General features: G+C 38.6%; 1 protein-coding gene across 1 annotated transcript in view; it reads right to left on the minus strand.

Moving 5' to 3' along the window:
- The window catches only part of LOC136771956 (ELKS/Rab6-interacting/CAST family member 1), a 315,148-nt gene that overhangs the window by 11,273 nt on the left and 280,315 nt on the right, over positions 1-23,560 (minus strand). Inside the window, exon 17 of the mRNA XM_066724547.1 lies at positions 18,255-18,440. Within this exon, the coding sequence (XP_066580644.1) occupies positions 18,255-18,440 (186 nt within the window). The remainder of the gene's footprint in view (positions 1-18,254; positions 18,441-23,560) is intronic.

Raw genomic sequence — 23,560 nt, forward strand, 5'->3', positions numbered from 1 at the left:
TAGAAAATTGAATATTTGGCAGGCCCGTAAAATTATTGTCTTTGGCTTACAAATGTAAAATGTCAAATTTAACAAGGTTAATGTTAAAGACATCTGTAACAATATGTAGAGCCCATGTATTTTTTCTTCTTCTCTATGCTTAGGTCATGCAAGAATTTAAAAATAAAAAAAATAAAAATAAAACAAAGTAACAGAGCTGACAACAGGCCTAAGAAATAGCTTTCAACCAACTGGAGAGAAAGTACTTGTTGCACAGAAAGTTATGACACTTAGGTTAAGGACATGTAACTAAATTATCCACTTAGATTACAAAACCACTTAGGGGATTTCCATGAAGGATATACCCAGCAGAACCCTGCCATTTCTACCTCCCTCTCCCAACACTATAAAACACATCACCACCCACAGAAATTAAGTCGAAGAATGGGTTAATTATTTAGCTCATCTTTAGGTCTTTCATAACTGAAAGTTAGGGCTCAAACAGCTGTACAGTAATAACTGTCTCATTCCATCTTCCACTACATTATTGCATCAAGATTATTTTTGCATTGACGTATCAATCTTCACTAACCACTTCAGCCAGTACAGTGTGCAAGGCAGAACACACCCTGGACAGGACACCAGTACCTCATAGGGCAGCATTAACACAAACACATGCATGCACATTACTACAAGGCGATTTAGGGGAGCCAATCAACCTAAGCAGTCTGTATTTGGGATCTGGGAGGAAACTGGAACATTTTCTGCCAAGTAGTAGGTCAGCTATGTTTCCTCAAAGCCTCCATAAAATCATGCAGGTCCTGAACAGGTTATGCCGACTCCGAGATCGTTCCGAGATGGCTGCTATTTGCATCTTCCAGGAGGCTCAACCCTGTGTAAGTTTGTGTTCATGTTTAAGGGCATCAAGGTTCGGTTCTTTTCAGATAGACTGGTTGGCTTCAGCCTTCTCTTAGGATTGGGATCTCGACTTTTTTCCACAACTAGAGTATCTTCAAGGCCACAGTTGAAAGGAATACATTAGAAAGGCACAGGGATTTTTTCAAGATCACAATGGAGAGAATAAATATTTGTCTTCATGAAGACCTTGAGTTAAAAATAACTTACCCCAACACACAAAACACATACAGGAGATAAGAACAGAATTGAACTACAACATTTTCAAGAAAACAGATTAATGCAATGAAATGTATTGGCATTAAACCATGTTACCTGACTTAAAACTGAACAGCTTCAAGTAGCAGAGAACCATATCCTTCCACACATGTAAGCCATCATAGACACAAATGGCTTATTCAGTCACCGTCTGTTGTGTGCTGCCGATACCCGTGTGAATATGTTCCCTGTGGCCTCGTCTGTATGCGTACCAAATTTCATTGCTACACGGTGCACAGTTTTTGTGATGATACAGTTGTTTGAATACATCAGCTTGCTTTATAGGCACTCCTGTATGCATTTAGCACGGGGTGCAGGTAATACTTTGCAGGACTAAAGATGAACGGTTGGTGGTCAGTGAAAGACTGGGGACTGAGAACGATGTACGACAGCTGACAACACCCTTGAGCACTGCTGAGCTGAAACCAAGCATCATGGTCCATGGACTCTTCACGACCAGTAAAATTCAAAAGCACAAAAAGGAACAAGAGTCCAGGTTCCCCATGCTGTTCTCAGAGCTGCCTTGGCCCACTGCAACGAGTTCTGATCTCGACTGCCACGGCTGTTTGTTTGCTCCGGTTCACCGAGGGAAAAACGATCCCTGAGGTTTGGATCACTGTAACGTGCTCAAATGTTTATGACACAATTTATCACCCCTCACCTGCGTTAGTGGATTGGGACTCAGTTCAAGGCAGCTAAGGCACTCCAATTAAACCTCGGCTGAAATATCCCATTGAATCATCTTGGTGAGCTAATGAGCCTCATCAGAGCGGATATTTAATACCCTGTGCTCGGCTGAGAGGTGTAGTTTGGCAAATGGCGTCCCTTTCCTAAGCATCATTAGTATTATACAGAGGACGGATTGCAGGAGAGCAAACAGAGAGCGCAGCGAGACGCGCGCCAAAGATGTGAATCACACAGCTGATGGCTACTGCACCTGACTCTTGGCAATCCTCTGAAGGACACCGCGGCGTGCAGCAGTCCTGCTGGGGAAATATACCAGGAGATCTACGAGCTCTTAAACCTGGCAGTAAGAAGGCTTCAAGGCCTGTCATACATGGACTCCTTTAGCTGTCTGAGTAGCTGCTGCCTATGATAAGTGAGCCTTCAGAGTCCATAATGGATTGTTTTTGTAATGTATTTAACAAGAAAAACACTAGTCATTCATATATATATTTTTTTTTCTTCCAGGCTGGATCCTTTCTGCTTTTCTGATATTAACATTACCCTAGACTTCATCCTAACCTTGACGAAAGAATACTTAAATAAGACTTGTTTTCAGAGTCATTACTCCCCAATCATTTGCACTTCTTATCGCCTTATCTTACCTTTTACTGTCTCACCTTTCTTGCGCAAAATGTTGTAACATAATAAGAAGCTGTTATAATGGGATATTAACTACTCCAGAGTAAATTACGACCTTGAGCTCGAGGAACACAGCTGCACTCTCTGGGCAAGTTTAAGGTAAAGCTACAAGAACTAATCTTTGGCGTTTTTTTTGCAGGTTGTAATAAAAGACGATGGGACTGAATCTGCTTCATGCCTTTTGAATGCTGTGTCGTGGCTCACTCCAGTTAAAGATCCTGATTGGAGTGCGTGCCCTATGGCCGACGGAGGTCAGCAGCACCCGATGACCGGCATGGTTCTGCCTGAGCACGCATGTGTTTGGCAATTTTGGAATTTGGGGAATTCTTGGGTGGTCAGAGGGCAGAGACTGCTGGTCACACACCTGTGAACTTGGGCTCTCTCAGTAACAACTTTGTCAGTCCACCTTCTGACACAAAACAGTGCTTGCTCTCTGAGCTTATGGTGCTCCTAGATGCAGATGCCTTGACAATCCTGTGACACATCTGCATTGTCTTCATCTCCCCTGAAATTGTGCATGAGTTGCGCTGTGTGGTTAAAGGCCACTCACAACTGATATGAATGAAGAAATGCAACTGGTAACTCGACATCTAAATTCATTTAATTATCCTGCCTCTCTTTAGACGGCAAGTCAGGATATTTGGAAACGTCTGAGCGCATGTGGATATACAAAAATTGGGTCAATGTTGACATTTGTAGTTCAGTGTAATAACCTCAATTGTTTCTTCTACTTTTCATTCTTGCGAGATAATGAACAGACATCAGCTCACCTAAGGTCTTTAGGAGGGATGCATTAGTAAGAATCTAGATATGACCTGCCAGTGTACTAGATACATTTAACAATGAAGTACAACTAATTCTCAAATACTTCAATGTGAAAATGCCTTTAAACAAAGAAGTGGCAAATGAAAACTTTGCTTTAAATTATGATGCCTCTTATAAGTAGCTTAAAATGATGGAAGCAATGTCTTGTTTAGTACTTTTGTACCAGGTAAAACTATGTTAGTTATTATTATTTATTTATTCACTTAAGTTATAGCAGGTGAAGCATACAGAAGACGACATAGCCATTTGTTTTGTACTGTAAAACATGGCTTACTACCTCACTCTCTCATTCTGCTTCAAGACTCCCATAAACCCTTATCCACAAACAGTGTGTAAAATCAGGCTAAGTTCTGACAAGGAAACTTCAACCTGTGAGCTAAGCAGGCGTAAAATCTGTTTAAAGTCAGAAGGCAGGGAGGTCTGCAAAAGAGACGGACACATTAAGGGGATTTAATTACTTAACTGGTATTTTACAGCAGTGCATACATGCAAAAATCATGGTTCTCTGTGGGTGTGAGACGTACAATTTTCTCTCAGGGATCAAGTCTAAACATACACACATATATATAAGCCTATGTAGTCCAAACTCAATTTAGTCAGAGACCTAACCAAAGTCAAAATATCTACCTACTCTCCAATTGCAAATTTTCAAAACCAGTATTTGATGGTGGCTTTTCATTGAGGTGATTCAAGGAGCATCTGGCCTATTAGCAGACACTGAGAGACACATTTGGAATATGCCAAATGGTGGATCACAGCTTTCATTTAACACAGGCCCAAAACAGCAACATTATATGGAAAAGCAGCAATGTTTTGGGAGCTGGTGATGGTGGTTGTCTGGTTTAATGAGCGGTTGTGTGCCAATTTCTCTAGATCCCATTAAATGAAGTTCCACCAACCTCACCCCCCACCTACCCTTCCCCTCCTCACTTGAAGTGTGGCACTGAACTCCATTCCAATTAGTCTGCTTAGTATTTTGCATATGAAAAACCTGCCAACCTCAGGAAACACACTCCTGACCCAGGCCAACTCACCTTGCATGTTGTGTCAGTAATTTGGTCTGTGTTTACGTCAGCCCTGCACTTACATGGAACGAGAGCAGCTGCTCCTTTGCACAGGTCACAGTTCGATGGCTGGCAGACGTGACAAGACAACCAGCTGCCACTATTACGTTTACACAGCGCTTTGTTCACCACAGCTGAGAATCGCAAGGACTACAGAAATAATGACCAAGCTGTACCAACAATTACACAAAGTTCAGGACCTGCTGGGGTGCAATTCCTTGACCACTCAGCAACACCTCCCAGCAGCCAGGTCATGACGACAGCTTGTTCAGCAGTCTCTGAGTGCAGAGGAACAGGAAAGCCTCCTAATGTGTGATCAGTTTTCCATTTTGACAAAGTTGCAGGATGTAGCTTGAAATGCCTAAAACGGATTCAACAGCCATACGATGGGAGTCAATGCTTCCTTATGAAGGAATTCGCCACAGCCTTGCAAAATATCTATGATTCAGGCCAGAAAATGAGAATTGCAAACTACTACTGACACCACCAGTTAGCCTCTGCTCCCTTGAGCCCGAAATGGACGTAAATTATGCCATCAGCAGCCGGTGTACGTCTTTCTCAAGGGATTGCCGTTGTTTGTAGCACATTAGGAGGCTGTGCTTTTCACAGGACATGGCTTACATTTCCTGAACAAGGTGCCGTTTCCGTTTCTGCTGAAGACTTCAAAGGGACACTCGTCACTCATCACCCAACACACCGAGACCACCACCTTTTCCCCTCGCCGTACTTCACAAATTTCTGTCATTTATTTGTCATTTATCATTAAATAATAAAAAAGGAAGTATTCCCTCGACCCTTCGTTTGGAGAGAGAAGATGGCCGCCCCTTTGGCCTTGATCTCCTCCAGCTTGTCTTCCCATTACTGACAGGCACAGGCTGCAAAATGCATTAAGTCCAATTCAATAAATCTGCATAAAAACTCTCTTCTTCCAAAAACTTCAACGTTATAGTATATTTTGAAAGCAAACAGTGGTTCTTCGAAAAGGAAATGGTCCCCTTTTCAAGTGGATAAATTAAAAGCCTTCTTTGGGAGCTGATACACAGAAACATTATCTATTTATTTACATACATATATACATATATACATACATACATATATATATACATATATACATATATATATATATATATATACATATATATACATATACATACATATACATATATATATACACATACACACATATATATATATACACACACATATACACTCACCTAAAGGATTATTAGGAACACCATACTAATACTGTGTTTGACCCCCTTTCGCCTTCAGAACTGCCTTAATTCTACGTGGCATTGATTCAGCAAGGTGCTGAAAGCATTCTTTAGAAATGTTGGCCCATATTGATAGGATAGCATCTTGCAGTTGATGGAGATTTGTGGGATGCACATCCAGGGCACGAAGCTCCCATTCCACCACATCCCAAAGGTGCTCTATTGGGTTGAGATCTGGTGACTGTGGGGGCCAGTTTAGTACAGTGAACTCATTGTCATGTTCAAGAAACCAATTTGAAATGATTCGACCTTTGTGACATGGTGCATTATCCTGCTGGAAGTAGCCATCAGAGGATGGGTACATGGTGGTCATAAAGGGATGGACATGGTCAGAAACAATGCTCAGGTAGGCCGTGGCATTTAAACGATGCCCAATTGGCACTAAGGGGCCTAAAGTGTGCCAAGAAAACATCCCCCACACCATTACACCACCACCACCAGCCTGCACAGTGGTAACAAGGCATGATGGATCCATGTTCTCATTCTGTTTACGCCAAATTCTGACTCTACCATCTGAATGTCTCAACAGAAATCGAGACTCATCAGACCAGGCAACATTTTTCCAGTCTTCAACTGTCCAATTTTGGTGAGCTTGTGCAAATTGTAGCCTCTTTTTCCTATTTGTAGTGGAGATAAGTGGTACCCGGTGGGGTCTTCTGCTGTTGTAGCCCATCCGCCTCAAGGTTGTACGTGTTGTGGCTTCACAAATGCTTTGCTGCATACCTCGGTTGTAACGAGTGGTTATTTCAGTCCAAGTTTCTCTTCTATCAGTTTGAATCAGTCGGCCCATTCTCCTCTGACCTCTAGCATCAACAAGGCATTTTCGCCCACAGGACTGCCGCATACTGGATGTTTTTCCCTTTTCACACCATTCTTTGTAAACCCTAGAAATGGTTGTGCGTGAAAATCCCAGTAACTGAGCAGATTGTGAAATACTCAGACCGGCCTGTCTGGCACCAACAACCATGCCACGCTCAAAATTGCTTAAATCACCTTTCTTTTCCATTCAGACATTCAGTTTGGAGTTCAGGAGATTGTCTTGACCAGGACCACACCCCTAAATGCATTGAAGCAACTGCCATGTGATTGGTTGGTTAGATAATTGCATTAATGAGAAATTGAACAGGTGTTCCTAATAATCCTTTAGGTGAGTGTATATATATACACTCACACACATATATATATATATATATATATATATACACACACACACACACATATATATATATATATATATACACACACACACATATATATATATATATATATATATATACACACACACACACATATATATATATATATATATATATATATACACACACACACACATATATATATATATATATATATATATATATATACACACACACACACACACTATATATATATATATATATATATACACACACACACACACTATATATATATATATATATACACACACACACACACACACACACACTATATATATATATATATATATATATATATATATATACACACACACACACACTATATATATATATATATATATATACACACACACACACACTATATATATATACACACACACACACACATATATATATATATATATATATATATACACACACATATATATATATATATATATATATATATACACACACACACTATATATATATACACACACACACACTATATATATATATATATATATATATACACACACACACATATATATTTATTATGATTGGTTTCTTTGAAGATTCCCTCGTCAGAAGCTGAGCTCACTTTCAGCATTCTGCCTGAGTCCCTGCCAGACTTTTTATTTCTCTCTTGTTCTTTAGTTTTGAATGCAGGCCACTTTGTGCTTGTTCTTTTGATTGCTTTAATTTTCCCCACACAATGCCTTTAGGTCTTATTAATCCACAGACAGCCTTTGACCAGTATGGAGACCTGTGAAAACAGTCCAGCACTAATCCAGTCCCACTGTAATGTTTGACCCAACTACACTATTGGCGGCACAGGCTTTGGATTTTACAACTTTGCTGGATTTAGATGTAAAGGTCTGTAGCTAAATGGCTTAAGTGGTGCTAGACCTTGAAATGGTACATGTACTCTATACACTCTTCAAATCTACAGAAAAGATCGTCATCTGGGATTTTATCTCTTGGGTTATCTTGGGTAATTCTCATTTTTTATGGTTTTGGGAGAGAAAAAAAACAAATGTCAACCAGGCTTATTCTAGTCACAGAGGGTGGAGTATTTCTTATTATGACAGTTAATACCGTATATATACATTTTTGCATAAAACAGACATTTTCCATTTCTGTGGTTAGGATCCTCTGGGTTTATTTAGTCCTCAATGGCCATGACTAATAGGAAATACACAAGTGGGATGCATCATGACCATGTAATTGGTATACTGCAATATGTATTTGCTTAATTTGCTCATAGAAAAAAAATAAAAAAGTAATGGCATAGTCGCTAACAACCATGAAAAAACGTATTTATTAGAAACGCTGTAAGGTTCTTTCCGTTAAAGTAACGCCTCAATAAATGACAGCTTGTTTACCTAGAATTTGACCCTTATGAAAGAACTCCACAGTACATTTTGTGGAGTAATTTGGCATTTTCCCATGGTTGGTGTTACCATGCATGCATTTTGTTTTGGTTCTGGTGTTCCATGGTTTGTATCACGGTTTACTATAACCCTCCACACTTTAACATGATTTCACTCTACTATTCAAACTATTCTCTGGTTTTACCGTGCCATACTACAGTAAACTTTCCTAAGGTTCCCTTCAAATCCTACAATTGTAAACTTCAATTCATCAGTCTCTTTAAATGCAAAATGCTTCATCCACTACAGGGTCATGGTGTAAATTGAAAATCAATTATAAAAGAGTCAATGCCTAGTGGATGAAGAGTTGTCATTTAGTCAAAAGCTGGTTATAGCCATTGACAGAGGGCAGCATACAGACTATAAAATGTAGTATTTATATCAGAATATAGCAGGTTACTGCTAGCAGGCTTTAATTTCAAAGCTGGGGAAGCAAACACAGTCAAGAAACCCAAGAACAGCTTTTGTCATTTAAGGAAAGGTACAAACATTATCAGTTTAACCGATTTAATTAGAGACATCTAAAGGATGACAAAGTTCAAACTAGCTCTTGCTTGCCCACTGTATGATCATTTTGTAAAACAATAACTTCAAAACTCTGTTGCCCTTGTGGTTTCTTGTGGTATATGATAAATTGGCTTGTTTTAATTTCCCACAAACATAAAATACATAAACAAAAGTCAGTAATAAACAGACAAATAAATAATTAATACAAAACTGGATAAATTACCCCTAGCTCACTATTTCATCTATTTGAGGAAATGAACATGTGAAAATTACATTTCAGTGTTATTTTGGGGGCGTATACTCAAACATGGAATTTGACTCACCAAAATAAGGTATATCAGCAAGTGACTTGACAACAACAAAAATGAAAAACGAATTGTTCGGTCACTGATACCTAAACTTACTGTTGGTCTTTATGGCACCTGCAATTTTATTTCCAACTCAGAATATCATACCATAAATTGCCCATAAAGGCAATCTATTTCCACAATACATCAGTGAGATTTATACACTTGGTTTCCAAATCTAAAGCAAAGATTATTACAGGGCGTACTCAGTGGATTCATCCCGTAAAACTAAACTAATCTTTGGCACTTTTACTGCAATTTAGTCTGAATAGGTTAAAGCTAATGCATCCATTTACTGTGTTCTTCAAAAAGTTTGAAGAAATAGTTTCAAAACCATATTTTGCTCCATTTCTTTTTATCTTTTCATCTCCGCTCGGCGTTGCTAGAAATCAATGAAAAAAGACTTGGATTTCCTGCATCAAGTTTCTGGTATAGTATTTCTGTTCCCCTCAAGTTATGGATGTTTATCATTGCTCTTAATGCAATAAACTTAACCACTGGATGTTATCAAGGGAAGTTAAACAGGATATTGGACTTTAGGTTGAGGAGTGTGTGTCTTGCCTCTGTACAGATCAGTAGCATTAACTGGGATGGATGATAAACCAGTTCATCCTGGTTTTCACTCATCTCATGTCTCCACAGTTTCACAGGAAACCAAAGGCCAAAGCTGTCTTTTGGGACTCTGTCCAAGATATGACATATTTTTCCCCACAATGACTGGGTACTTCCTAACCATGCAAGCCACCCATGGTTTTGGCTTTGGATACAGGCACTAAGTGCATGCTCCCATTCTCGCTCTCTCTCGTTCTCTCTCGCTCTCTCCTTACAAATGTAAATTATCTTGAAAAAACTGACTTTATTACACTTGAAAACATTATAAAATATATACATGCATAGCTCAGTTCATGTTAACTTTCCATTATAGCTTAAAAAATATTTACTTATAATTCTGCCTGTGCATGCACCGCATTAAAACAAACAAAAACAGCATAAATGAATAAAGAAACACCTACAGCTCCATATATTAAGACACTAAGCTAAAGATGTTTAGCTCAGGACGGTCTCTTATCACATTCCATCTGCCTTGTCATTGCTATTCCTGAGAATAGCAGAGAATCCAGTAGAAGTACTGCCCCCTGGCCAAACTGAAGAGGTCAATGTACAACACAGTCAATTACTGATGGGGAGATCAACAATATTTTACAAAAACACTCCTCAAACCAGTCTGGATTACTTTATGTCTAGGAAGCTTTGTCTATAAATGTACAGCAGGCAAAGTCACAATCATGATGAAAAGTTTGAAATAACTTCCGTACACACCCACCACAAGAAGATTAAAAGGAAAATAAGAAAAAACACAAACATTCTTGTTGTTTTTTCATTCTTTTTAATGTCTGCCAATGGATAAATACAAACTTGGTAAGAGCCCTTAAAATATAGCCAAAATTAGGTTTTCCCTTGAAATAGTCATTGATGCATACATACACCCCGAATCACCTTCAAATATCTAACTACTTTAACCCTTTCATGTCCTGCAGCATACAATGGGAACAGATCAAATAACTGAAAATAAAATAACCAAGCAGTGATTCTTGAAAAACAAAACATCCAAACTAGTACTAGTCTTTGCTTTCTGTATTGTATTCTACTTTTAAAGATGAATACACTGAATGGCCACTTTATTAGGTACACCTCCCCTTTCCACGAAATAGACGGCACAGTCAATGACATCATGTATTCAGACTATGCTATTAAAAGCAGGCAGGCAGGCAGGTATCCATGAGTTCTGTGAGAGTGCACTTCAGAGAGAGAAAGGACAAGGCATAAGATTCACAGCAGAGATCCACTTCCAGCCAATTAGCAAAAACTATGGTAAGCAATGGAGTCAGCATGGGTCAGCATCCCTGTGGCGCACTTTCGACACCTTGTTGAGTCCATGCCCTGATGAATTCAGGCTGTTCCAAGGGCAAAAGGTTGAGTAACTCCCTTATTAGGTTGGTGCACGTAATTAAGTGACCACTCAGTGTACATTAAATAAAGGCAGCCCCACTGAACAGCCAATGAAGAGTTTCCTCTTTCACTATCTAAACTCACATGCAGTTATGTCACACGCAGGGAGTGCTGCAGCAACTAACTAACTCTCTGCCTATGGACAGTACAGACACGCATACATGTGTGACAAATAATACAATTGCTACCAGGAAACTATCTAGAGATATAAGACTATCAACCACCTTCACCCTTTAATTTAACATTCAAAAGCAATTTCATCTCACAAAGCTGCGTTTTCCCCTTTTAAGGAGGGATTCAATATCACAGAATCACTTTCATCAAAATGCATTCTTATTTTATTTCCAAAACTGCTTCAAAAGTTCATTTTTTTGCCTCAACATTTTTTTCTTTTTAACATTTCAACCATGTAAGGTGTGAAGAATGGTTTAGTATTCATTACTTTTCATTTGCCCCAGCTTTTACACAACTCCTACTTTTTTCAGTTCATTTAGGTATAATTATAATAAATCAAATTAAGTACTTTTATATGGAAACTTGTAAGTGTTTCCTGTTCATACAGCAAAAAAGAGAATACTACATGGACTGAAAAGTGTCTTAATATTCCCCTTTATATTCATGCAGTCTGTTACAGTGGCTATGGAGATCTCCAGAGATTCCTTCAACGCTTTGCAGTTTGTATGAGTGGTGCTCGGATAATGACACACTCAGCCACCAAGGCCAAAAACTCAGGGGAATTATTAAAGCTATTAAACTGCATTACCAAGGCAACGTGCACAGGAGGGTAGCTATCTACAGGCCCCACCACTCTCAGGTCCTTGACAAAGTTAAGTTAAACAGGAAACACCAGCCTTTTAAAGAAAAGTTAATAGCCCACTTAACATTTGTAAATGTCATACTTTTATACATTAAGGTTTTAAAACTTACCTCCAAAGAGCCCCTTTATTTTTAACAAGCTTATCTGAATATGATTAACAGAATGGAAGAGCCAAAACCCAAAAGCCAAAATGTAGTTTTTAACCTAACGTAAAAGATTTAAGAAGTTCAAAACAAATTTAAATACATTACATCATTAAAAATAATTAGTCTGTTATTGTTTTTACTATTATTGGTGGTTGTTAAAAGCTTATCTATATTCCAGACAAATATGTTAACAATGATTTACAGATAAACAATCAATCAGGCACCATTATCCACACCGATAAGTAATTAATCTCGATAAAAAAAAAACAAAAAAAAACAATAGTGCTCCCATCAGTGGGACAAACTAGAATCCCATTTAGCCTTTTTATTATTATTTTTTTACTATTCAAACACTGCTGTTATCAAAACATTTTCACACCCAAGATTGAAGAAAAAAACATATGTAGTAAATCAGTCAACACTTGGCAGTGACCAATCTCTAGGCAATTCTATTGGTGCTAAATCCTGCTAAATTTCTATCCTTTATATATAATGAAGTGGGGTGCGTTCTCTTTGGTTGACTAAGAGCCAGTGTGGTTTTAACTCAATCACTAGCAATTGTTATTTAATCACTGCATGAAAAGTCAACCAGTGGAAAGACTGCAATCCAAATCTGGTGTCACAAACTACAAAATCAAAAGTATTTTTATTAGGTCAGAATTGGCGTAATATATAAAAGTCTACATGCATTAACTGGAGTGCTTTCAGAGTTTTATGATCAACATACAGGGTAAAACACACACACACTCAAAACATTCAAGGACATTTGCAGGTATCAAATACTTTGAACAGTTTCCCAAACATTCCCTGAAATCTGGGATGAAATATCAAACCTAACTCAATTATTATTTCATTAATTTCAGTTGGAGGTCTGATTTTCTGATTTGGAGCACTTTGGAATGCTGGACCTTTGTTCTTGCCTATTACAGAGAATCATAAACAGCTTAAAAAACTGTGTATTAGGGGTAACCGACTTAGAATTTGCTATTTTTCTTGGTTAAATAATCGATCTTCAGCTGCAAGGTGAATTAAGTAATTACAGAATGTAATGCTTGGATCATAGTCCTGGAATAGACTGTAAGCACTGACCTCATCTGTCCCGGAGGTGTATTGAACCTGATGGATTAATCTTCCTTTTTTAAATACAAAAATCCAAATTAATTAACAAGCAATCAGAAAATACCAAATTAGTTAAAGATTGTGACACAATGTTTCGAGATTTGATCAACATTCACGGTAACCAAAAAGGTTGAGAAGACAAAACTTTGGTCCTAGTCTCAAAATGGCGAATCAAATAACTAAAATAAGAGCAGCACACGGCTTATTTCCCCTTAATGCGGTCATATAGTAATGGCAATATAGTGATACTGTACATTTTAAGCTAAACATGAGAAAAAAAAGCATGTTGCCTAGTTACTGCACTAGAAAAGGCCTTACATTGAGGGCACACAGGAGTATTACACTTTAATTGAAAGCACTCTCATCACTGAAACTTTGGTCTCATGTGCTCCTCTCCCCAGAGTCCTTTTAACAGTAATTATACCCTAGACTAGCTTGAAGCCGGAAGTGTCACTCCGAAACTCCACTGACTCTCTCTCCAGGAGAAGACCGGAGGGCCTGTGTGCCCAATGTGTGCCGAGCGGGAGACGGGAGAAGGAGACAGGAAAGACAGGAGGCTGTTCCACTTAGCAGTAAAAGGCCCCACTTTGACAAGACAAACTGTGGATTGCTCACCGACATTCCTTGAGCAATTATCAAAACACACAACACGAAAACAAAATTGGTTTCACTGTATTTATTTCATTACTTCTCCTGAGAGTTTAAATTATGATGCGGCAAAGCACACTGCTATACACTCCACAAAACAGCTTTTATTCCCCTGAGTCTAGAGTGGCAAATGTCTTGAGCAGAAAGTTGCTGGGTGCTGCTTTATAAAATAACAAATCTATTTTAATAATTAGCCTTAGCAATACAACACCACCACAATTCAAATGTTGGAATAATCAACTTCTATTGTTCATAACCACAGCGTAACACAGAGACACGTTCCAATTATTGGAAACTAAGAGCTGCTCAAACACTGGCATAATGTCGTTAAATGCACAGGTAAAGACTAAGAAAATGTACAACCATGGAAATGAAAGTTGATGACAAAAGAAATAAAACAATAACCAAAGCGTAAATTTGTTTCGAAAAACTGTCTTTCACCTGCTTTTAACATTACACCACTGGCAGTACGCTGGACTGCACAGTACAGACAAGCAAAGCAAAGCAATTAAATGCCTTGGTTGCTCGGTAAAATCTCTCGTAATAAGAAAAAGCAGAATAGGCATGTAGAGGCATACCACGACTCTAAACAATAAAATAATCTTCATACACTCTGGGTATCAGAGGCGAGCAGAAAGCAGATAAAAACAAACCAGAAAAACACAAACGTACATATAAAGATTAGAAAACTATTTACACACAAGTGTCAGGTGTATGTTCTTTAAATGTGCAATATCACTCTTCTTGGCTTCCTCTCTCAAAAATAGAGCTGCTGCTTTTTACACATGACATGTATGCAGAAACGTTGAAGGAGATTTAAAAACCTAACAACAAAAAATGCCTTAATGTCTTCAGTTGCTGTGTACATGTATACTTCTACGAGCCTTGAAACAAATATTAAAAAAAACTCCACCTTATTATGACCATGAAGAAAATGGCACAACAGGGAAAGCAGTGAAAGCGTGCTGTCAATGCCCAAGGCTCAGCAAAGTGGTATTTCCTAACGAAAGCTCGATGATTACCAAAAACGTCTTGTGTAATGTAGGATAATACACACATTCCTCTTTATAAGACTCAGCATTTCCACACGTGTGGTTGCAGTGCTCACTTTAATGAAGCAGGAAATTTCACCCAATTTTTCAGAGCAGTGCCCAAAAAGTGGTCTACTACCCAATAGGGAGTGTGCTAAAGCCTACCCTTTCCAGTTTTGGTTATCTGTGCCATACAGAAAACTATTTCAAATAAGTCTCAACTCCAAAGAACATCCACCCTCAACTTTCCTGATTAGGTTGTTGCATTATTTTCCAGATGCTTAAGAAATTAATATTTTACTATTTCGTTTTTTGTCCTTTGAATTCAAATCCCCTTGTTTTAAGAATTGCTTTTCTTGAATGAGTATTTTGACTCTCCCCTATGTCTCTTACCATAGAACAAAACAGGATAAATTAGCAAATGCCACTATGATCAGGAAAAAGCATCAATATGTATGCAAAAATGCCCTGGAAACGCCTGAGGTTCATACAATTGAGCATCTGCATTTGGAAAGCTGGGGTTTGTCCTGCAGAAGATGTAAGCAGTGACTTGACACTCTTAATGTCGTTGACCTGCTGCATACAACTCAACCCTAAACCTGGAGTCAACGGGGACAGAAGCAAAGGTATGGGGGTCTTTCTCAGAGGAAAAGAGTAATACAAAAATAATAAAGCATGACAAAGGGGGAAATAGTTCTCCTTAGCTGCTATGGTCTTTAGAGCAGAACAAAATAACGGACATGTCCAGTCTTGATTGTCCTTGTTTTTTCAGGCTAGAAAGCGAAGATGGAGATGGAGACCATGGTGGATGGGTGGTTGGGTGAGGGTAGAGGGTGGCTGAGATTGATATTTATGCAGTGTTGTGTTTTGTCACCCTGGGAGATCAGTGACCTATTATGGGGCTCAGGAGTGGCGTTCCAGGACTGGAAGTGTTGGAACAGACCGCTGGCGCCTAGTGGCGGCTCTGCTTCTGCTGGACTTAGGATCGTGGTAGCATGAATGAAAACACAGCTCTCTCTGCAGGGACATTGTGCAGCCATGCCAAGCTGCGGCACTATTAAACAAGCACTGGGTTTTCTCACGCCTCTATGAACTGTGGTAAATAGAGTATCAATAGATTTTAAAGGTTCCAAAAACACTGTAGTCAGGACATATCCATCCAGTTTCAATAATTCTACAAATACAGGCTGTTTCTAATGAGAGTGGGGAGTGCAGAGCCCATCAGAAATGAATTAACTTTAACCTTAGCCAGATTCTGGGCATTCTGGGTAAGGGGGTGCTACCTTTTTTCCCATGACATCTTCAGATTTATATAGACAAACGAGTTGTTTTCTTGAAAGGCAGATTCATCATACTTTTTCTGAACACCAATTTCAGCTGGCATTGTTAAGTGTACCTCACTAACTTTTCCATTCAAGAACAATGCCAGTTGGACTTCACTGATTTTTATTTTTTCTTTCCCTCCCCAGTGCCTGAAATCCTATCGATTTTCCATCTCTGCACAAAAACCTTAACACGAAACTCGACAGCTGCCTGATGGGCTCTGACATTCCCTGCAAAAGTGTACTTTATTGAGCATCAATGCAGTGCAGTGGCAATCAGGGCTCTAAAAGTGAGTTACGGTTTTAAGGAATCAATGTCGAAAAAATACATTTGAAAAGAATTGCTGACAAAATGAGGAAAAAAAGCTTTCGTTTCCAAAGTGGGCTTCAGTGACTAAATCCCACAAAATCTACCTGGCAGACAAAAGTGACCTTTTGCACGTCTTTAAAAGAGACAGTGCCTGTGTGGAAAAGGGTATGTCTGCTAGAAATTACAGCTGTAACAAACAAACAAACAAACAAATAAAAGGCACAAAAATAAAACTCTTGAATTTTGCCAAACCAATTGACTATTACAGTATCGCCGCCTTCTTTCAAACAAATTGACACATTTACAGCAGTCATTAATTTGAAAATATAAACACAATGTAAGCTATTTTCAAAACCTCTGAGTTAATCATTTTTTATATTCACAACAAGAACCCAGACATCACACGATAAATAGCCATTTGACCTGATATACCCACCCTGAGCTGATATAATTCTTAATCACTACCCATTTAAATTATGTCGATTATATTCACATATTGTAACAGAACCAAAGACTACAAATAAAACTGGTAGACTGTAACCTTCCAATTAATTATGCTAGCACAATCACCTTTAATAGATCAATAATAAGCAAAGAAACCTAAATCTTAAGAGTAATTGGTTGTACCAGATCTTGGGAAGATCTAATATTTGACATCCCTTGACCTGGACTATAACTTAATTTACATTGAGCATTGGAGCAAGTCACTGAAGAAACACTCAATGCATTAAAACAAGGTGCCAGGATTCACCATACAAATATCATCACAAATTACTAAGTGACCAGTTACCAGTGGTCTTGCTTATGAGCTATGATAACATTTCGCATTACATTTTAACAAAGGTAGATAATTTACTCCAAAATGTAATTAGTTAATAATTAAAAGATAAGCAAAATAAATAGTTTTTATTGAACTTTAATAGTCTAAAAGGTTTTCATTTTGTAAATACAGTTGCTGATTAAAACTGACTCCAAAAGAAACATAAATGTTAACAGAATGCATTTTCTATGATATAGTGCCAAATTCTGGACAAAGTTTAGTCACAGCAAAATAAATTTTAAAAATCATATTTCTTCTCTGGCCAAATAGTTGTCATCATACCCCACATGAAAAATTCTATTCAATACTATGTTGTGATGCCAGAAACCTGCCAGCGTGATAGTCCCACTTACTACAAAACACATGAGTATTGTAATGGTTTTGGCAGAATTAGATCACCTTTTTTCTCCAGAGGAACAGTGTTATACAGTGAACATATTTAGACTTATAAATCGCTTCTTTCTGTCTTCAAAAAGGTTGAAAATGGATCTAAAACTACCGTGAAACCACACAGAGGAAGCACATTTGTAACCAGAGTTCTCTCTTCCCAAATTGTTGCTTAGTCAGTTACATATTGCACAGCTATTAAAAATGAGTGGCTTTCTGGCTTCTTCTGCAAAAACAGCAGAAAATGAGGCCATTAAGTGAAAGCCCATTAAACTGAAATGAAAATAAAGACATTGGAGAAAAAGCAATGCAATGACACTGAAAGAACCCAATACACAGATTTGTGGGGATTTCATCTGAATACTGGCTTAATTATTAAATTATTATTAAACATTACCTTATGGCGTAGAAACAGGGAGCAATTTCCAAGTTTTAGCCTGAGCTGCTTTGACGCAGGTAGTGTTTCAAGGGAGGTTACTGTAGCAACAGAGAGAAGTCTCACCTGCTGCAGGTTCATCTTCTGCAGCTCGTCCTCCCAAGCTGCTCGGTCGTCGTGGTGGTAAGAGATGGGTGGGGCTAAACCTTGGAGAATCTGGGGATCACGCTCCTGGCAGAGTGCGGTCAGGTGTCCGATGTACAGCTTCAATTTACTGCGGTTCTGGTTGAGATCTAAAAGAGGGGGGATGATCTAAACCAAGGGGGGTGGGGAAGAAGACACTTTAGAACACTCGGGGGAATTTGACACTTTATATTACTTTAGACAATGGAAGGAAATCACCTAGATTTTCGGTTTCTGCTTTGGTGAAAGATCAGACAGGACAAACAAAACATGATGGCTGAAAACTTGAGTGAGGCTCTCAACACAGAGGGTAGAACAAAGGAGTCCAACAGTAATCAGAGAGGCAACACCGTTCGGAGCTGAGAGGCACACTGTGGATTGCGGTAGGTAATGGGATTTGTTTTCTGTCATTCACAGATTTCGAGTTGTGAAGTGTGAAGTGGACACAGTTACAGCTTTCACTCTTGAATGCACTGAAGGCAAAGGTTTTCTGGAAACAAAGTCTATGACTATTGCCAAATGACCAAAAAAAAATCAACAATACAAACAATAAACCAAACATGTTACACGGCAGCAGGGTTGTCCTCTCTTTGGTCCTGGAGAGCTCCTCATTAATTAATCATCAATTCCCAAAAACATAATTATTCAGTAAGCAATCACTTGTTCAATTAAGCTAAATCTGGTCCTTGGGGGCTGAAAGATATTCAATTGTGTGTTATATAATTATCTGTAAATGAGAGAATTTATCAAAATCCGTGTTTAATGACTTAGAATTACATATTTCCAAGACTTTATAAAATAGATGATTTGAAGTCGAACTATAAAACCTTCTAGATTGTGGTTCTACAGGATCAGAGCTGGACACCCAATCAAACCTGGTTTCAGAAACAGGAGCTTTTTCCACCATTGTAGTGTCCCAGCATACTAAAGACTTACTCTGGTGCACTGCACCTTGCCAGGCACAGGTGATAGGAGCAACTTGGCGATAATTAAATGATTAAAAATGCACAGATATTCAAAGCAGCTTGTGTTCTACATTGCTGTTTATATTTCAGTTTATTCAGCTATGCTTATGATGTACATTTTCCTTTTTTGGCAGTAAGCTACTATTATTGCTGCATGGAAAGCAGTGTTTATTTAATTACATCATTTTAAAGCTTTATTTACCTCCTCATTTTTGAAACTGCTCCTTTATGAAATGTATGTTCTAGTGACTAAACCAGTAGAGCTAAAAATTCATATTAAACCATGAATAAGTATAAAAGCACAAGATATTGGTCACATTGATGAAGCCCATGATTTTGGTCACACACCTTTGGCTGTAGGTCTTCCAAAAAGCAAATAAAAAATTATAGGAAACAATAACAAAACATTTCACAGTCCAACTGTGATGACCACTCACTTCAGAACAGTGTGAGAGGGTAGAGGGAAACAGAAAGCTGGGGAACAAATACAAATTAATGCAACAGTGAAGTTGAAAGCTCTGAAACACAATCACCAATTACATCTGGAGAAATTCTGAACAGAAAAAAAAAAAGTCGACTGTGCTGCTGCGTGTAACTGCTCTCAAATTAAATCGTCTCAGTGAGTCAGTTCTACAGAAATGCACAGGGCACAGAGCTCCAATTAGCTCATCAGAGCAACCTTTCTGACTAAGTAACAATGGTAAGTGGAAGAGATAGACTGCATTCATCACCACATCACTGTTACGTTTGGGGTCAGAAAAGAGCAGACTTTGTATAAATATTTTTAAATCATTTAAAGAAAATCTGAAGCCCTAAAGTTTGAAATACTGCTTACGCTTGTAAGGAATTATACTGTATTTCCAGAAGTGAGCTATGGTTTTCCTATAAGGTAGGGAATTCACCTATTAATTGAAATGTCCCTTGTATTGTATAATTGCTAGCAAGGGAGTACAGATCTCAATGGGGATATAGATATATATATATATATATATATATATATATATATATATATATATATATATATATATATATATATATATATATAGATATATATATCTATATATATATATATATATATATAGATATATATATCTATATATATATATATATATCTATATATATATATACACTCACCTAAAGGATTATTAGGAACACCTGTTCAATTTCTCATTAATGCAATTAGCTAATCAACCAATCACATGGCAGTTGCTTCAATGCATTTAGGGGTGTGGTCCTGGTCAAGACAATCTCCTGAACTCCAAACTGAATGTCTGAATGGGAAAGAAAGGTGATTTAAGCAATTTTGAGCGTGGCATGGTTGTTGGTGCCAGACGGGCCGGTCTGAGTTTTTCACAATCTGCTCAGTTACTGGGATTTTCACGCACAACCATTTCTAGGGTTTACAAAGAATGGTGTGAAAAGGGAAAAACATCCAGTATGCGGCAGTCCTGTGGGCGAAAATGCCTTGTTGATGCTAGAGGTCAGAGGAGAATGGGCCGACTGATTCAAGCTGATAGAAGAGCAACTTTGACTGAAATAACCACTCGTTACACCCGAGGTATGCAGCAAAGCATTTGTGAAGCCACAACACGTACAACCTTGAGGCGGATGGGCTACAACAGCAGAAGACCCCACCGGGTACCACTCATCTCCACTACAAATAGGAAAAAGAGGCTACAATTTGCACAAGCTCACCAAAATTGGACAGTTGAAGACTGGAATTTCTGTTGAGACATTCAGATGGTAGAGTCAGAATTTGGCGTAAACAGAATGAGAACATGGATCCATCATGCCTTGTTACCACTGTGCAGGCTGGTGGTGGTGGTGTAATGGTGTGGGGGATGTTTTCTTGGCACACTTTAGGCCCCTTAGTGCCAATTTGGCATCGTTTAAATGCCACGGCCTACCTGAGCATTGTTTCTGACCATGTCCATCCCTTTATGACCACCATGTACCCATCCTCTGATGGCTACTTCCAGCAGGATAATGCACCATATCACAAAGGTCGAATCATTTCAAATTGGTTTCTTGAACATGACAATGAGTTCACTGTACTAAACTGGCTCCCACAGTCACCAGATCTCAACCCAATAGAGCATCTTTGGGATGTGGTGGAACGGGAACTTCGTGCCCTGGATGTGCATCCCACAAATCTCCATCAACTGCAAGATGCTATCCTATCAATATGGGCCAACATTTCTAAAGAATGCTTTCAGCACCTTGTTGAATCAATGCCACGTAGAATTAAGGCAGTTCTGAAGGCGAAAGGGGGTCAAACACAGTATTAGTATGGTGTTCCTAATAATCCTTTAGGTGAGTGTATATATATATATATATATATATATATATATATATATATATATATATATATATATATATATATATATATATATATATATATATATATATATATATATATATAGATATATATAGATATACACACAAACAAACACACATTTTAATAAATAATGGGTAAAGGAGGTACATTTAGAAATGTATCCAGCAGTGGATCGATATAGGCTGATGATGATAAGGATTATATATTATAATCAACATAATTCTAAAATGGTCAATTTACAAACTCATTACACAATCTTTAATATCAACAGATTTTCAGCTCACTTCACTCCGCCTCAGTACTGGAGCTTCAGCAAGGAAGTGAATGATTAAAGGAGAGCTTCTCTTGAGGTCCTGCCAAGCTTCCATCTAGAGCAGTGGGATGGATTACAGCACGACCACCGGGTTCAAAGGTTAGAACATTTCACACCTGACCCTTAATCTCTGGAGTGTGGCAAATAAACATACGCAAAGTTATAGTAATCCTTTTTGAATTATTATTATTTCTCCTTTTTGCAAAAGGGTGCAATTTTATTTGAGCTCTGGAAGAGCAAGCATCCAATTAAAATATGTTTCAAAACAGGGGAATCCAGTTACTCTGGTCTGAAACCCTTGACACAAACGTAACATTTGTGTCCGCACACTTTATTAATTCTTATTATTGCATGTATCTTTTCCAGGGGAGAGTGTTATTCTGTTTTTGTTGGCATGCGGAGCTCGCGCGCCTCTGGGTGTATCTCGGGAAACAGAGAATTCCAAAGCGGGCTCGGGAGGAATGTCTCCTCTGAGCCGCCAGCCGCCCAGCTCTGGAATCAATTAGCCAGCGCTGTGCCTCTCTGACAGGACCGGGGTATCAATAACAGAGAGACCCGCGCCGCTCACAGGACACTGCTTTCCTCTTCGGGGCTTCACTCCTGTTGGTTTGCCTTATGAAACTTCGTATTGTGAGACATGTTAAAGATGCAGGACAGGTTGCCTTGACACCACACAGTATGCAGCCCTTCCCTCCTTTCACCCCACTTTGCAAGTACAGAGATTGCTGGTAACAAACTTTGCTACCAAGGCCCACCTTCCACACATCTGCACTTTGGAAGAGCAGGAGATCGCAGTCCTAACCTTTCATGTTGAGGGGATTTTGGATTTTGCAAGTGCTGCAAGTGTGGTCACAGGCTCATGGAGGCCCTACTTTAATATCGTCACTCCACTCTGGAGTTCATTCTAGCTCTCATACCACGAAACACAGGGCACAAACCACCCGTGGTTCCCTGTCATTGGGTCTTCAGTTCCATCTCCTTCGTGATTTAGCACTCTTTGAGAGACAGGCAGGCAGAACACAGAGCAGGCAATTCGGTGAAATACTGTTACACATCAGAGCAAGGTTCATGTTTGCTACCAAGCTTACACAATGTTCCCTGGGACGCAGTTCAGAGGAATAAGGATGTAAGTATATCTTTAAATCGGGTTCTGAATTCAAGTCCTTGATCAGAATAACTGATATTTCATAGAAAACTGAATAATGGTTGTAATACAGTGGAGAGAAGAAATAAGGAAACTATCCACAAAACAAGCACTTCCAACCAGAAAAGTGTATTTTTAAAGACTTACAGCTTTCGCCTTTACAAATCCTCCCAGCATGGGGACGCATTTAACAATGAGGCTTGAAAAAATAAGCAAACCATTTTCAAATCACTGTGACTTGGCATGGGAAGAAGGACAGCGATAAAGACATTAAGAAACTGTTGCAACACAACTAAGTACCGTCCAAAAAGGTTTAAAACTACTCTCATACAATTAAAAGACTAAATGAAATGAATGACCGTTACTGAATTTCCACAGGAGAAAAGTGCATCTTATTCCAGCAGTTCAAAGTGAGTGAAATTCAATGGGCTCTGGTCTCTACTACCCAGGAGAATGGTGTCTTCCAGTCATGCACTATAATCAATGTTT

This window comes from Amia ocellicauda, chromosome 15, assembly GCF_036373705.1.
Source record: "Amia ocellicauda isolate fAmiCal2 chromosome 15, fAmiCal2.hap1, whole genome shotgun sequence".
Classification (NCBI taxonomy): Eukaryota; Metazoa; Chordata; class Actinopteri; order Amiiformes; family Amiidae; genus Amia; species Amia ocellicauda.